Genomic DNA, 18,009 nt, shown 5'->3' with positions numbered 1-18,009 from the left:
CAGCCACTGACTCAAGTTCCTGCAAAATGCTGTGTGAGAAACATACTCAGAGCATCCTTAGGTTGACACTGCTCGTTAGTTTGTGTAGAATTGCTTTGAGACTGATTTTCCTTCTTGTAATATCAGGTATAGAGAATCACTTCTTGAGATGACTTTTAATGGGCACATCATTAACTACTGTCACAGTAAAAGGTACTTTGTCTTTAGTAGACATATGATTCCAGCCTTGATTCAGTCCATGAATTCTTCCTCTGAATATGCCTATTTTTAATTAACATATTCGCAAATGTCAGCATTGCTACAGTAGGTTTCTGCCTGTGTCTGCCTCACATCTCCACACTGCATGCAAGACTGTATGTAAGCATCCTTAATGTGTACCCGATTATTTGGCACGAACTTACAGGTGAATCCAATGTACTTTCCTGTATTTAAGCAACACATGGCCAGCATTGCCCACTGTGATTCAGTATTAGCTGATGGTCCTCACCAGGAGGAAAACATCCCTTATTTATGGAACAAAGCCAGAAAATTTGCTATGAATTGCATGGTTGAAAGGGTGATGGTTATTTTTTACTTTTTAAACTTGAATCTTTTACTTGTTAATATCTTCTTGTCTTAACCAAATGCCAGCATCTGCTTCCTACCTCTGGGCAGGGTCAATCCTGTCAATCAGATGATCAATGGACTATCACAGGCACTCAGCTAACTCTGCAAATCACAACCTGTCCACTCTAATCCTCAGGCCAATTCAACAGCTCTACAACCATGTGTATCTTAGAGCCCGCAACAGCCAGTGTGGAATTCTTCTCATTACTACTTCATATTAAATCACACAGAAATGACATGCTTAAAAAAAAAAAATAGAGATTTGTTTCCAACATAAAGTTATTTCCTCTGAATGCTTTCAAATGTATTTTGCCTAACATAATTTTCATAAAAGTGAAATATAGTCATAAAAAGCCTGCAGAAAGCCACGTGTTATTACCCAAGGGGAATTATGCTGCAATGGTTTTCAGCTAGCTTACTCCAAAGGTCTCCTCCTGATCCCAGCAAAGCCTGAAAAATCTACCCTGCCCACCTCACGTATGAGAATTCAAAAGAACAGCCCCCAATACCAAAGGGTGCTTAACAGCAGCATTCAAACTTTTCATTGTGATAATGAAACAGGAATGAATTCATGAACAGGAACAAGTAATACAGCATCATCCATCTTATATTAAGCAATATTTACTATGCCCTTACTATCTGTGCCTACCTGCCAACATTTCAGAGAAAATAAAGCTACAGTCAAATACTGCCACATGAAGAGGTTTATCACATTTGTTTTCAGGTGTGTACCTATTGCCAAGTTGTCTAAATAAGCATTGAATTATAAAACTGAAAAATTTTACTAAACTGAAAGGAAAAGTAAAACTTCTGTGACTGCACATAGTGTGCAGAAATCTATTTCAACCCATTCAGACATTCACTTAAAGTTTCAGAAAAAAAAAAAAAAGAACAAGCTCAGAAGTCTGATAACCTAACCTTTTCATATATTGCCCTTGGTTTCCAGTGTATCAAAGTTGGATCAACCATAGTAATACAGACAGGTATACTCACTGTGCTAATCCACCGAGTTCAGTTCAAGTTTATTACGTTAAGTACACTTCATGAGGATTTTTGTACCTGCACCTTCCTGTGCTCATCGAGACTTCTGTTCATAAAGTATGCGAAGAACAAGATGGGGTGGAACCTGACTTTTAATTATCTTGTACCAAAGTAGCCCCACGATGAAGTTGAGCAGCTCAAAATCTTATAGCATCTCATTATCTATAGATCACAAACTGAAAGAAGAGGTATGCTGAGCATGATATTGATTACAGCTAGATTTGCTATGATTCAATAAGTTGAAATTCCATATACCAAATATTAAATTACTGAAATTATGTACTGGCTCGTCTGCATCCATTTTTTATTCACTTTTATTTGGCTGAACATTTTAATCTTACTTACACAGTGACTAACTAAAAGTAAATGACGCATTCCTAATATTATAAATATGAAAAATAGGGTGTGCTCAGGGACTGCAGTTGAATACATTAAAATCACTCAGTTTGCTAGTTAACATATTTCCATCCCTTTTATGTACAACCTTTCACATTCAGTTGGCAGACTGCGAATTCATGGCCTTAAAAAACACTGTCTTGATTTTCTGTTGTGACAGCAGAAATTGTCCAAAATCTCTAACAGTTTCCCTAAAGGATGCTCACTAGCTGGTACTTCCCAGGTGCAGCACAATCTGAATCCGAGGTGAACATCATGTCAAATTCCACTCATCTGTCAACGTAGTGGATTATTTCTTGAGAGACCGAAATTGGCTGCCTGGGATCAGAACACCATCAATCTTATTCATGTAGGGTGCGGAGAAGCTGCCTGGGAAAGGCTCGCAGGAGGGGAAGCTTGGCTGTTTCTAAGTAGGTGATGAGGCAGCTGTAAAACCTTCACTCTATCTGTATCACATCTCTGAGTGAAATATTTTGTCATTTTTCACATTTCCCCAACACTTGGTATGCATTCAGTGTCTTGCTGTTCTTGCTTCATAAAAAAGGTGATTTTTCAAGTTTAGGCAAATGTTGCAGAGCTCTGGATCTGCACAGCTCTCATTTTTTCTCATAATGTCACTTGTTTCAACTGATTTTACAAAACAAGATTACATTTTCCTTTTACCTATCTGTTTAGCTAGGCTGTTTTTTTCCTATCATCTCCTTCACTGGGTGACAGATTCAGATAACTGGCTGCATTACTTACAATTGCATTGTAATAAATATTTTGCTCATTCTCTGAGAGTCCCAGATGAGAAGTCACCACTCAAACTTCAAACACTATCAAACTTTCAGTGTCATTTAGTAACACCATTCGTTAATATGATGCTCTAACATAAGTAGCCAGGGCTGGTCTAGCAAAGATTTAAATCTATTCCTCTATACTATGCGTATTACAAGAAAGCAAGACAATGTCAGTACCTACGACTTTTGGAAAACAAAAGTAGTTGGGAAAACTGAGTCATTAAGGCTGCTAAGGACCTGCAGTTCAAGACCACCCATCCTTGAAGGTATGCCATTAGATCAAAAAAACATTAAAGTATTACTTGCCACATTGTTAAATGATTCATCATCGGGAGTCAACATTTTCCATGTTCCATTTCTAAAGCTCTTAGAACCTTTCCCACCTTTCTTTGGATCCAAATTTATTAAGCAACATTCTTGGCCCATCTGATTATAACCAGATGATAATACCACGCTAGAATATGCCAACTCCTCAATTTTTAACACAGCACATATCCTTCAAAGTGCAATTAACAGTTGAAAAAGCTACGTGATCCATTTCTATTAATAAAAACACAATAAAAGTACTAATGTGCAGTCTCTGTGGATCACAGCAGTCAAAGTGCGCTGCATTCTCCACTGATAACCTGTGGGATTTATTCCAATTTTACAAGCATTTAACTCCATTGAAACACCATCCCAAATTCTCCTCTGGGCTGCATTTTTGTAACCCCCTCAGTTTTCAGAGGTAAACCTGAGAACCTTAGAATAGCTGTGTCTCATTTACACTAAGGCAAATACCCAACCTCCAGCAAACACTAGTGACTATGACTGAGATTTGGTGCCAGTATTTTAAACAACAAATCCATGTCCAGTTTGGGTCAGATAACGGGAAAGTTATCCAAACCTGTGCTGTCACAATGTCTTTCCAAGTTATACACCCACTCCAGAACTGCACAAAATGAAGAGAAGGGGTGGTAGAAATAAGGGCAGAGAAACGGAATGGTTGGCCAAAATGGGGATTCCTGTGTTGGGAACTTGTTAGATGATATTAAAGGATGAATATTCCAACATCAGATTGGCAAAGCACAACACACATTTGACCGGCTAAAAAAAGATGCTGTGCAATATAAAGGCAAGCAACTCACAAAAGTTAAGTGATAAGAAAGATTTCATGATTATTCAGTCATTTATCAAGACAGACATGAGCACAGGCAGAGAGCCTGCAATCTTATGGCAACCCACAACTGATCTCGGTCCTACCTGGTCTGTGCAGGTGATGCTGCTGGAAAGTGTGATGGAGGGACCCCTGACAGAGCAGCATTGCACAGGCACTTATCCACAAATACAGGACCCAGGACATTGCAGAGACCACTGCCATTCTCTAAACAAAACATTAGACAGATATTATTACCCATTGCCTTACAGCACACAGAATAGTCAGCATCCATTACAATAGTATTCTTATTTTTTTTTTTATTTTACTCCTTTTGCTAAATATCTTTTGTTGCTTGGTTATTATTCCCCCCTGCAGGATGCAATTGTAGTACAACAAGGGTCATGTCCCAAAAGGACAGTTGAGGTAACAAGATGTCAACACAGAAGCCTGAATAACTTTAATAATTCAGTGGTAAAAATGAAACTGTAATGATCCGAGGACTGAAAAAAAACAAAGTAGAAGGCTGGAAAATATTCCCACATTAGTCCATAGCTGAATTTACAATTACAAAAAATAAAAATAAAAAAAGAATCACACTGCCAGCTAAAAAAAATCCCATGATGTACAGACAGTATCAAAACTACTTTAAACACATTACAGATAGGCATACAAAATCCACAGATATCCATGATGCAGTTCAAAAATACTCAATCCCCAAGACTGGGAGGCTAATACTGACCCAGAAGGTAACAGTTTATTGTTTCTGACTTTTGCGAGCATTAATTTTTAATCATGATGCTGTCTGCTAAACAAAGTAATGGTTTCTCAGAATTACGTTCCAATCCCCAGATGAATTCAGCTTCCTTTTGTTCAACCTGTGCATGTAAAGGGACTGGAGTAAAGCCAGACTGAATTTCAGACGTATTCTGTAGACGATTTGATCTTTTCACAAAGGAGATGGTGTCAAAATTTTTAAAAATATTCTTATTGCAAAGGGAAAGAGCAAATTTTTTTGTCTCCCGGTGCCGGTATACTTGGACATCCAGTATAGACAACTGTGGCTTTTCATACTTGCATTCATTATTGTAGTAACTGGCTAAATTTCCCTGTGACTTTTTAACTTCAGCAGCTCTTTTTCAATGCCTGCAAGGATCGGGAGGTTTGCAAGGCTCAGCTACGCTACACATCGTCCAGTTCCCTTAACAACACCTTCTGCTGCATTTATATTGCCAAATTAATCAAACTTCAGGCACTCTCCTTATTCAGCCAATGACATGATGCCATTTTCTAGCTAATAATCCAATCAGCTGAACATCATTTTTACAGAGCAAGAAAGACTTTGAAAGATTAAATCTCCCATTTAAAAAATCATGTCTTTACACAAAAATTAAAAAATAAAAAGTCTGTATGTGATATATCGAGGGATTTCTGCAGTAGGAATATTAAAATAGTGAAATCCAGTAATAAAAAAAAAAATATATGCATATAAAATATTTTTTAGCCCCTTGATTTTAAAGAAGCAATAGTCTTTGGGGAGCTTTTTAAGCCTAATTGGTTGAAAAGAACCAAATAAACTGACAAGTATATTTAATAATAAAATACCAAAACATTATTTTGCTCAGCATGAGGCTCTTCCTTTCTCTGTACTGTTTGATGCACTGTTTAGCACAACTAATTTCTAATTGTTTACTTTGCAGTATACAGTGCACTTTTCCTCCACTCTTTTTAGACCTATTTACCTTGCAAAATAGATTCAATCCCCTCAGATCAGGAAGCTCCCAGTAGGCTTCCCATGTCTTCAGGAATTAATGCCTCCTTGTCATATTTGGTGCTCCCATGCTTTTTATACAAAAAGATAAGATGGAAAGGTGACTCTCACATAGTGATATTCCAGGTATTCAGGTTATTTAAACTTTACAAATCCTAGCTAAACAGCAAAGCTAAGCCAAACTTCTACACCCTGCTAAATGCTCCTGTGTCTTTTCCTCGGGCATCATATTCTTAACCACATGGACAGCAGACTGACTTAACCCACTCAGACTTTATTATTAGCTCCCTGCCTGCCTGTTTGTGGGGTTTTATGTTTTGTGTGTTGTGGTTTGTTTTGTTGGTTTTTTTTTAAATAGAAAACTGTCAAACTACACTATTTCAAACTACCTCTGCTCAAAGCCCAGCACCTCTTACAAAGATTTCTTCATGCACTTGTCAGCAAACTGCTGTCTCACACACACACACACACTTTTACACAAAGATCATTTTAACATTAGAAAAGAAACACAGTAATGAGCATTCCTCCAGTTATTATCTGATGAGTTCCAGGTCTATTTTCTGAATCTTAAATCCTAAAGAAGCTCCTTACCTGAGTAATCCAACCAAGAGCAGAGCACTCTATTAGTGTTCATTGGAAAGATCTAACACTTTTTTAAATCCATCTGTATCACAATAAGGGATTTTTAATAGCTTCCCAATAATCTTCTTTATCAGGATTAAAAGAAAAAAAAAATCTTATTCGTTACAAATCCTGTTTCCAGAGTAAAGAAGACATCTGAGCTCTCAGACTCTGCCGTTAGAAAAGTGGCCAAGGTTTGAGGGGCGGAAACCTTCTCATTTTCACCTTTAAATCATCTCCTAGCATCACCTTCTGCTTGATGAGACCTTTGAAGTGATCTTGAGATAATTTGCCGCTTCCAGGATACTTAAGGACGAGGAGCAGTTTATGTTTAATGACAGAGCAGCTCGCTCCAGCGCGGGCAGTGCAGAGTAAGGCAGCTGTACGTACACTGCTATACGATGCTGTAAGTACCGTAGCCTATTTCAATACATCCCTGCTCGGGAAAGTATCACATGCCTTAAAGCGACACAGCCTTTGGTTGCGAGCCCCAGCCAGGCACTCCGCTAGTCGCCGGGGCTTAGCAACTAGAGCTGCATTTAAATACCGGCACTCAGACTTTGCACTGAGCAGAAGAGCGGCTGGTTCCGTCTGCGAGGAGCAGGTATGAATGGGCAGAGGAGGGTGGAAGAGCGCTGGTGGAAAGACAAAGCTGTTGGAGAAGCGAAGGACTAAATGCCCACTGAGCAATCTGGGAGCCGCGTTAGTTCTGCCGGCAGAGGCTTCGCTCACCAGGCGTTGCGCTTGCACTTACGCGCAAGAGGCAAGTGAGACTTCAGGGAGTCTCCATTTCACATGCTTGTGAACAGGGAGGGGTGGTGCAGGGAAAGTGTAAGAAAAAAAAAAACACACAGGAGAGACAGGGGAGGGCAGGGGACTCCTACACACTCCTGGGGGCTTTCCAACACCTTGCCACAACTCTGAGTGTAGCCTTCCCTTCCAACTCCCTTTCCAGTGCATCTCAGCAGACAATGGGGAAAGAGCTCTGATTTATTCCTCCTAAATGCTAAAGCTCAGATACACCAGATTATTTATTACAGTCATTTATTTATTGTCTACATCTTAAGTGGCCATTTACAGGAATGGAGCGGTTTCCTCTCCCTCTTGTACCATATGTAATTATTTTTTAAAGAACCATTGTATAGACTTAATACATACCATTTGCTTAACATTATGGCTCTCACATCTGCCTACAAAAGGCGGCTTGGAGACAAAACAGAAACTTCCATTTTAAGAGCTCAGGTTGCATACTATAACACAACACGGGGCTTTTGTTGTTTAGGTTTTTCCCCCCTTGATAACCTGTGGTAGAAGAGTGTACTGCCTTCACTGCTTACCAGGTCCAGACACCAAACAACAGTCAACAGCAACAGTAATAAGCACCCTTACTCTCAAGTACCTCATTCTCAGCTCCCAAGGACATATCTCAGTGGAGACTCACCCAGAGGTGTAACGAGTTTACATGACAGACCATACAGCCCTTTAGAGCTCCTGTATTTTACTGGGTAATACATACCAAAAGATCATCCCTGCAGACCGACAGGGAACATTACACTGGTCTCTGCCACAGCACTCAGAGCAGGTCTTTATATTGGGGGTGACAAAGTGACACAGGAGAGCACTGGCAAGTGGACCCTCCCCATACCACAGCCACCCCTGCAGCATGGTTCCCATCAGGTCCCCCAGTAGTGCTGGGGAGGAGAGGGTGGCTCAGGTCAAGCCTTGTGGTGACCAGAGATGCTTTCAAGAGGTCAACATTTGTTTTCAGGTGCATTGTATGAAAACACATGACAAGTATGGTTGGGGCTATAATGTTCTTTTTAATAAAGGGGTTTTGTTTTCCCCAATAATTTTCCTTAGACCCTGGAAAAAGGTCATGAACTGGAGCAGTTGCTCCTACTTTCTGGCCTCAGAGGGATCTAGAAGTGTCCAAGAAACCTGATGAGAGGCAATCAAGATACACCAAATACCATAGAGTACTGATGAGCAAGGAATCAGGACATGGAATCAGGTGCAGCCAATAGCAGAAGGTGGAGGGCTGCTGTGGCTTGCTGCCCAAGCCACAGGGAGGCTCAAGACTCTCTTTCTATGGGAATATGGGAGCTTTCTGCAGCACCTGAGAGGGGCAGGTGATAGGAATTTATTTTAAAATAGCACCTGTTTAACAAGGTATGTTCCCTCTAGGACTCATGGGGAAACTACTAGAAGAAAGGTATGAGTGGAGATGTGAGAAGAAAGAGTAGGGAGAGGGGCCTCGAGAAGCAAATAAAATCTTCTAGGAAACTGAAAGGCCTTGTGGACAGCCGGAGAAATCAGACAAATTGTGACCACACACCTTGGCAGAGTAGGCAGAGACAGATTTATGCAAGATACAGATTTATGTAAGGTACAGCAGAACTGTCACTCTGCCAAGCACTGCTAACTCCCAGCTCCATGAGGCTAATGCCACCGTAACCCCTGACAGATGCTGCTATTGCTCAGGACAAGCTCTGCAGAAACATGGGACATGTTGCTTCTGCAGGGTAGGGAGGAGATCAGAGGGACAGAAGAGAATATTAAACAGGCAGTGCTTGCCGTCTCTTCCCTGTGCTGGCTTCCAGCATCAGACAGGAACAGAGGAGTCCTTGGCAAATCTTGCAGAAGCATCCTCACACCTGCTTTGATGTCTTTGCTGCCAATTTTAACTTTCAGTGGACCAACAAGACATGAAACAGCTCCTCTTACTGTGCTTTGAGTTTGGCACAGTGTCATCTTCGCCTGATACTTTGGGGCTTTACTTTAGCGCCTCACTTCAGGAGTCACTGGCTTTGACACAAAGGGAATGATGTTTTACATGTGCCCATGGGCCTGTGTGTTGAACGTGGGGGTAGTAACAGTGAAAAATAAGATGCTAGTGAACAGTCTACATGTTTCAAAATCCCTTCTCGTGAAAAGGGAATGTTGAAAGAGTAGTTTGTCTCTAGAAGGAAAGGAGATGGGACAAAAGGTTGTGTCAGCCATCCTGTGCAAGGACAACTCCTGCCAGCACTGGATCCAGGCCCTGCAGAGGGGCAAAACAGCCTTTGGGTTACATGGCCCATGTCTGGCTGCTGGGAGGTGAAGTGTCAAAAGAAGGTCCTTCCACCTCCACTCTGATACCCGACGGCAGACAGAAGGAAGCACAGAGATCAGGACCCTGAGCTATCACAGCCAGAGAACATGGAAAACTGCCTATGCACAGCCCTCATGGAAAGACTCCATGGGGTTGCAGGCAGGGTTGCCAAAATCAGAGCATTACACCAGCAGGATATTTCCAGGGTGAAGGTGGGCTGCAAGGGGTCAGCAGGCATCAAACTATCTTTGAGACAGGCTGCCTCAGACACACAAGCATTGTATTCGCAAGGAGAACAGCCTTTTCCTCCCGGTTCCACCATTCATCTAGAGATGCCAAGTGAATGACAAAAATAGGCAAATAAAAATAAATGCTCTTCACTGCCTGAACCTCTATTTATCACAATTTTCTTTGCACACAGAAAATGAGAGCATATGCAACTCGGGCAGGCTCATGCAGACAGCAGGTTGTTACTTGCACCCAAATAAGGGTCTCTGGCCTCTACTTTGTGCATGCTGCCTCCTCTGCCTCTCTCCACCCCCCAACCTTTTCCCTGTGTACAGATTTAACACAACAAATCCCAGGCCTGTATTTTACAGGGTCTGAAGAAGGCTCACCACCTTTGAAATGCAAAGCTCATTAGTTCTAGTGCTCCTGGGACAATGAAGCTTTGCTTTTCACCAATTGTGTTCTCCATCCCTCCCAGCTGCTCCCACCCACCCTACAAAGCTCTTTCCTATAGACCTAAATTCAGTCTTGGCTGCTGCCTGGGCAACAGGCAGTGCACATTGCAGCTCCTCAGTACCTGCATATTCCTACCCCAGGTGAGCCAAGTACAGTCTAACAGCAAGTTTTACCTTCACTCTACTGAAAGCCAAATTACTGACTCTTTTGCCTTATGTCCACAAGATTTATGGAAGCTTTTTTAAAAATCTGATGGAGCAGAAGTTTTGCTTGGCCCCCTAGCCTCCCCACACAGCTTGTCTTCCACTGAAAAACCAGGTCACATAAAAAACAGCAGCTGAGCAGGTGAAGATTGATCTGCCTACATGCAATAGCCTGAACAGCAACCAGAAAGCCCAGAGTAAAACCAGCAATCCTCATCTAGGGCCATAAGTCTCCCTGTGTGTTTCCAGCTCTTGGTTTCTTTCCCCAGTGGAACAGGGAGCACAAAACACTAAAGCAGGATTCTTTCAGTATAGGGAGAGCACAAGATCTGTGGGCTTCCTAGAAATCAGATGTGCATAGAGCTTCGTCCAGACAAGTGCTTATTTGCCATGTTCAATACATATGATTGCAGCAGTGTTTGGCATTTCGCATGCACATCCCCTGTGCTCAGTCAGATGCCCAGTGGTGCTCCACTTCCTTTCTAGCACGTTTGATGTATTCCCAGGAAAACCTTCTCTGCCCTGAAACTTGCCTTTCTTAGTCCCCACTATTCCTCTCTTGAAGGTAGTCCAGCCTCAGGGACTGAACTCAACCTATTTCCTTTCCTTCCTAGGTCTTCCACAACAGTGTTAAATATTTTCATTTCTATTGTCAAGCTTTCTTCTCCTTTAGCTTTTCCAGTGGCAATAGAAGATGCACCACCAAGGACCCAGCAACACGCCCAATGGAGAAAGTCCATGTGCTGAGCTTGGCACCCAAAAACCTGGTGGCTCCTTCCCACCTTCTTATCTCATGCCATATCACTGCATCATCTTTCTCTCTATATATTACTCTATTACAATAACTCTACCTCACAGCCACACCAACCTTGCTTGGCAAAAATCAGTAGTCTTGTCAGACATCCCCTATCTCCAAGAGTACAGGGAAGACCCAACCAGCAAGATGCATAGCCAAAGCTATTAGAATTTTTAAAAAACCCAACAAACACAGCAACAAGAGCACTATAAGTAACTTCTACTGAAAAACAATGAAGAATTAAATAACTACTCTGAACATGGACAGCTACAGAGAGAAGCGAGAGCAGAGCATAAAAAGAATGATTTTCACAGTTATTTTTCCCAGCCTACCTTAAAGGTGTTGCTATTCCTTGTTAAAGGGATGTCTAGTCTTCACAATTACTGTGTTTGGGAGGCAAGGATTCTGCTTCTTACAGTTTTTCCATGCTTGAGAGAAAGAAAAAAGTGAACACATCTATATTTGTCAAGGAAGTTTATATCAAAAAGTTGTGTCCTACTTATTTTTAAAGTATGTAGGACAACGCACAAAAAAAATCTCAACCCTTATCTATAACTTGCCAGTAGCCAACAAGATCAGTACTTGCTAAGGATTAACAAGACAAATTATCTGTGCAGTACGTTATCATCATGCAACAAATTTTCAATAGCACTCAATATATTAAAAGATATAACCATAAAAACATGACTGTGCTCAGGATATCAGGGCAGGTAAACCTAACTTTCATATAATGGAGACAAGCTATTTATTTAGTTTCAGCTCAGAGATACCAAAAAGCTAAGAAATCTAAGTTAAACCAGCCCTAGAGCAATGCCAGTCATGGTGCTCTCATCAAGTAGCATATTGTTACCCTTTATCAGCTATACATTAGCTGGAGAGATCATCCTGATCTGAAAAATCCAGAATAACTCCTCATCATTTCTCAACTTCCACATAGCACAAACTCAAGACCCTTCAGCCCAGACATTCTTATGAGAGGTGAAATACTATTGAAATAGACCTAGCTTCAGGATAAATTATTACTATTATCAGTTTGCAGTTGTCTTTTCAGACTAGCTAAACCCATATTACATGCAAGACCAGCTACAGCAGAAAAATCACAGGGCCAGAGTGCATGAACTAAAAATTAGTATATCTATAGACAGAAGGGACACTTACTATTTGTATTTATTTTATCAGTTTCAGTATGTCAAATATCAATCCTCAAACACAGGTTTAGTGTTTACTTTCACTGCTGAAAAGTCCATTTTTACATGAAGGTACAAGTGTTTTTACTATTCACATCATCAATAAAATAAGCCCACCAGAAGTAAAGCAATTGAGACACTCCAGAAAGCAAATCCACTATGGTGAGCTCAGACATGGTCACTAGACTGTTTTCACTCCCCCTAAGCATACTACATTCTTACCTTTCAGTTAAACTTAACAGGTCTTCATTATCCCCAGGTAATAAAAAAAAAGTTTCAACAGCAGTTAAAATAAGCCTCTTCTGTCAGAGTTCACATATTTCAGACATCAGCATAGAAATGGGGTTATCTAGGAAACTAATTTCTCACTATAGCATTGCAGCAAGTCACCTACAGCTTGCAACTTCACCTCCTTCCCAGATGCACTGTAGCAGACTATCCCCCAGCCCAGCCAGCCACCCTCCCACCTGCCCCTGGCAGAGCAAAAATAGTAGGAAAAGCAGCCAGGAGCCACAGCAAAAGGTCACCACACAGCCCAAAGCTCAAGAACACATCAACCCATTCCTAGACACCCCCAACACCTCCCATCACTGTGAGGAGAAAGTTTCCCCAAAGTACAAACACAACCAGAACCCACTCACCCAGCCACAGAAGCTTCATTTCTAAGGAACAAACTTGGGGGGAAAGAAAAAAAAAACCACACAGCAACATCTGAGCCCACAGGGAAGTTTTGCTCTTGTTTTTCTCTCCCTAACTACAAAACTTCTTTCTATAAGTTTGACTACTTGCAGACCACACACCATCACCTTACCATTCCCATCTCCTCCAAGGGTTTGAGACCTTTTATAAACTTAAACCACCTGAGCCTTTAAATGATCCACAGCCTGGCACAGGGATGAGCTGGTTTGAAGGCTCAAAACACCATCAGGTGCAAAGTATTTTTTGATTAGAGTAAATACCAGTGACAAGGCACAAGCACGCTGATTTGGGAAATACTCCCACATGGTTGTGCCCTGTGCTAGGTAACTCTGAATGGAGCTCCACTATGAGCTTAATGCCTGTCCTGACTGTGACACATCAAATACACATCCTGGCACAAATCTGCACCTGTGCTCAGAAACATCTTATTTTGGAAAGAATCCTTTGGCTTGTACTTCTGCAAAAGGAAAATGCAAGGAGCCAGTTCAGCTCCACAGCGTTGCTCTTCTGGTCTCTCTAACTCCAGGTGCTACCCTCAAAATAGCACTTTCAAGGCTACTAACTCTGCCTCGGCCCCAGCTGCAGAGGAAATCTCAGCTCTTATATTACACCAGGGGATTGACCAAATAGCTTATTTGCAAACCTGTATATTTGCTTCCACTTTATCACAAAGAAAGCCAGTGGTGGAAAAAACATTAACAAATTGAGAGGTTTCTTTGCTGCTTGCTCCCTGCAGTGTGAACTCTCATAATGGATTCACTATATGATCTTAAATTATACTTGAGCTTATTGCTTCTAAAATACCCTGGATTCTTCAGGGGCATGGTGTGGCTTCCACACACCTGTTTTAGCATGCTTGGAGATCCTCAGATTAGAGGTGTTACGTAAGGAAATTTGGTTATGGATGAAATACAGTCATGTGCAGTACTATAGGCTGGAGTTTGTAGGAAAATCCTTGAAAAGATAGAGCAGGCAGACAGGGACAATTTTTGACTTTAGTTATGCTCATAAAAAAAATCAAACCCAAACAACAAAAAAAGTTAGAAAGCAACACAAAAGATACCCTTAAGGAGGTGGAAATGAGAGATTGGGGAAAATTCTTCAACTGGAAGAAAAAAAAAGTGAGAATCAGCATGAATATATGATATACAGCAGGCAATACTTCCCTGATGCCATCACTTTAGCAAACACAATACCTTAAATTTAATTCCTTGTCACAGCTATGGGCTTTGTCATTATTTAAGAAAAACACTCTAAGCACTCTCCTCCACACGTCGTCTCCTTGTTTGCAGGGCTGGGCAGAAAGCTGCAGCCAGAGCCCCAAGTGCTGGAAATTGTTAGTTTCCAAGTAAGGAATTAGTGCATGAAATGAGCATGGAAATAAATCATATACTGTTCTGCCTTTGCTTCAAAACAGGTTTGTTGATTGACAGGAAACCCTATATAATAATTCCTTCTAGGCAGATGGCTAGATCACGATTTGCTCTTCAGTTGCAATTTTCTGCTGCCTCTCACAAGCAACCTCGCTACATGATCTACCAATAAAAAGGGTCTGGGCTGTTTTATATGTGTTTTACAACCCTCACATCAAAACATATGGATTGATATTGTGACTAGTTCTCGTATTCCGTTTTGTAAAAATTTGCCTCGTATTTGCCTCCAACATCTCCTAGCTGATTGAATGTAGAGAATAGCTCCAGAAATCCGCACAAAAGCAACTTGCAAATTCCTACCCCACCCCTGACAGACAATACTCTTTTGAACGTTTGTGTAGGTGTTGAAAATCTTGCCATACATCTCGAGATCTCTCAGCACATATTGTTTTTAGGCTGCCATCTGCTAATGCACAGTTCCACCCTAAGAGAGATGCAGGAGTGCTCCAGTCTCCAGTCTGCTCTGTGTTCAGATTTACTCTTTTATTTCTTCCAATTCCCAACACTCAGATTCTGTCATTCTTAACCCCGACCGTAGTTACAAAGTTCAAGAGACCCATTCACACCACTGCTAATTTTCAGTGATAAAGAACATTTATTGAATGTGTACCCAGGCATTTGCTTTAATGAACCACAGCAATGCTTCGCACAGGGGTGTCCCTGGCAGCAGATTCATTTGTCTCTGTCATCTGGAATGCATGTAGAGAGGTGCTGGGACCATCAGGAACTTTTGAAGCACTCATTTCCAGTGCATGTGTACTAAAAGCATGTATATTAAGTTGGTGGCAAGGGAAGAAGACAACTCCCAAAGAAATAATGTGGGTAACATCTTGAACAAAGCAAGCCATGCACAACACCACGCAGAATGTCGAGACGTAATTATCATAGTAAATAAGGAATAATGAACATTATACTTGACTGATTTTATTCTTCACTGAAATTGTCAGCAGTACTCTTTTTCTTACTGCTGATTTTGCTTCGCTACCAATCACGTTAGCAAAATTTAGAAGATGATATTTAATTCTATTTTTTTCTGTTAGAAAACAAATTTCTAAGGGATAAATTAGGTTAAGGTTGCTATGCGGACTCCATCACTAAAATATATTGGAAGCTACAGATTTAACTCTAGGAAACTGAGGAGTATGTTATCACATGCCAACTGAAATTTATCTGCTTTGATCCTTTTTTTATATTCCTCTTCTCCCACACATCCTTTTTACTACCTCACCTTCTTCTCAGGTTTTCAAAGATTTTGTTGTCATTTGCTTCTGAATAAAATGCTAGATTCTTTTGGCATTGTAGGCTCTGTACATCAAATTGTTGTTCATGTCACACCCTGAGTTCTGTGCACCAAGCAGAGAAGTCAGAATAAGTAAGCATACACAATGGCGCAGAAATCCTTCCCATATTGCATGCAAAGCATGAAAGTGAATAAAAAAGAACCAAGAAAAGAAAATAGAGATTGGAAAATGAAAATAAAGAGGGGTTTATGTTTGAAGGAGGTACAAGCAGTAGTTTTGCTTGTACAGCAATACTCTCATTCCCTAAATTGTACAGAAATGGTTCAGTAGACTGAAGTTGTATGTTTTCCTTGATTTCAGTAATCAAGGTAATCCAGGACAATCTCTTCCATTGAAAAAAATGAGTTCTTTTTACATCCAAGCAACGGCAGTAGTTTTTGTTTCTTCTATCTATACTCCAGCAAAAGATTGCAACTGCTTTTTTACAAGCTTTTAGTTGCTAGAGATATAAACGCTCTCTCCAATGTATGACAGATGAATTCTCATGCAATCAAATATGATACCTTTCAGAGATCCTCAAAGCATCTAAGAGATTTTCAGGAAAATGCTGAAAATTGGCTTAATATTGCATAAATAGAAATATCTATGCAACATGAAACGAAATTCCACCACAAGCAGACAGCTAGGCCCTCCTTATGATATCGAACCCTTCTTTGACAGTTTGCATGGGTCTTCAATAGACATGGGGTAACTTGTTGGCCTTCTGAATCTCACCTGATACAGTCATCAGAGCTAAATTTTAAATATGAATCATTTTCCAGGCAACATAATATCCAGTTGACTCCTCCTTCCATCTCCCCACAGGGGGTTGAAAAATGTTAAACTGTTCTCTTCACAATTAAATTCATGAACCACTTAAATTCTATGGCAGCCAGACACCAAGGAACAGGAAAATCATTTCATCTCATAATGTTTTAGAGCCCCCAGGCAAATGTAAACAGTGTATGCTGTGATAGAGAAAGGATTTATTGCTGCTGCTGAACACAGAATTTACTGATTTATTTTTAATTCCCGTAGATTTTTGAGAGTAATTTATTTATCACAGAATTTTAGTGTAATTTTTGTTTCGGAAGTTTGAACACACCAGCCACATTTGTGTGGGAATGTATTTTAAACAAAAAGATACAGAACCAGATCAATCTGTATTGAACTAGCACTAGTCTGTAATAGTGAATCATTATTGCAGTCACTTTCCTGCCAGAGCATAAAAGGGGGTTTGAGCTCTCCTGCATATTACAGCTTCTGGTGTCCAGGTAACATTTAATAGGCTACCACTGGAGGTGCTGCTGATGCAAGCTTAAGCTTAGGCAGAGAAGTGTCTAAGTCACTTTTAACATTCTTGCAAATATTTTACCTAAGGTTAGTTTCATTGATTTTGCTGAGAAAAACAGCACTAAACTCTGCACCCAAGTGTTGTTTTAACCATTCATTTATGACAACTCAGAATGACAAAGGTTACCACTTTGAGTCAGTACATCTCTGTCAGTACATCAAATTCACAGAAGCATTAGTAAAAGTACGACTTTATGTCATGCTCCTTACTTTTACAGTAAGCACTTGGCTCAACTGGAGTGCACTCCTCTGCTTCAGCTGTAGTGAGGAGCCTTGAGAACTCTGTGGAAAGCTAAAGGAGGATAAATTCAGTTTCATGGCAGAGGTTGAGCCATGAGTCTTTAACACCAGTTAGCAGTGGGTGTGTGCTTGTAGGAACAGCCATCCACACACTAGGTGTCTGTCTCTGTGGATATCCAAGCTCCAGAAATGGTCTGTCATCTTGTGTCCTCCTATCTTTTTGTCCCGTCCAACCCCCCTGGCTCCTGTTGCAATCTGTGGGTTACTTTGGGTAGGAGCCACCTCCTTTTTATCTACACGTATGAGATCTAGCACCAGCACGCTGAGCTGTGACTAGAGCCTGTGGCCATGCCACAGCACAGCTAAAGAAAATCATAAGGAGTCGTAATCTCATCATCATATTTCACAATTCATCACCACTAAAAGGTGCCTGCCTATTACACAAGTAATTCAAAATCCTTTTTGTTCTCGTCTTACCCTCCACGCTTATTTAGTAGAGCCGAGAGTAAACAGGAGACTTGTTTGAACAGATGCATAATTTCTGAATTTCTCTTCAAAGATGCCACAGAAATCACTCCAGAATATCTGTCAGGCTGGCATTCCTCTGAGAATGCTTTAGCTCTCTGCTCTGGCTAACTTGAAGCAAGAACTTGAACCATATCTCAGATAACTGCTGTAGAGAATCAATTTT

General features: G+C 40.8%; 1 protein-coding gene across 2 annotated transcripts in view; it reads right to left on the bottom strand.

The window, feature by feature from the left end:
* The window catches only part of FAM19A1 (family with sequence similarity 19 member A1, C-C motif chemokine like), a 230,280-nt gene extending 223,325 nt beyond the window's left edge, over positions 1-6,955 (bottom strand). For both annotated transcript variants that reach the window (XM_026857806.1, XM_026857807.1), the window contains exons 1-2: positions 6,323-6,955; positions 4,068-4,188 (exon numbers count right to left, since the gene is read on the bottom strand). In XM_026857806.1, coding sequence (XP_026713607.1) covers positions 4,068-4,185 — 118 coding nt within the window. In that variant the 5' untranslated portion in view covers positions 4,186-4,188; positions 6,323-6,955. The remainder of the gene's footprint in view (positions 1-4,067; positions 4,189-6,322) is intronic.
* Between the last annotated feature and the right edge of the window lie 11,054 nt (positions 6,956-18,009).

The sequence above is a fragment of the Athene cunicularia genome (assembly GCF_003259725.1).
Source record: "Athene cunicularia isolate RWA chromosome 12 unlocalized genomic scaffold, athCun1 chr12_part1, whole genome shotgun sequence".
Lineage (NCBI taxonomy): Eukaryota > Metazoa > Chordata > Aves > Strigiformes > Strigidae > Athene > Athene cunicularia.
The sequence above is the reverse complement of the archived record's forward strand: the minus strand, read 5'-3'. Positions and strand labels throughout refer to the sequence as shown.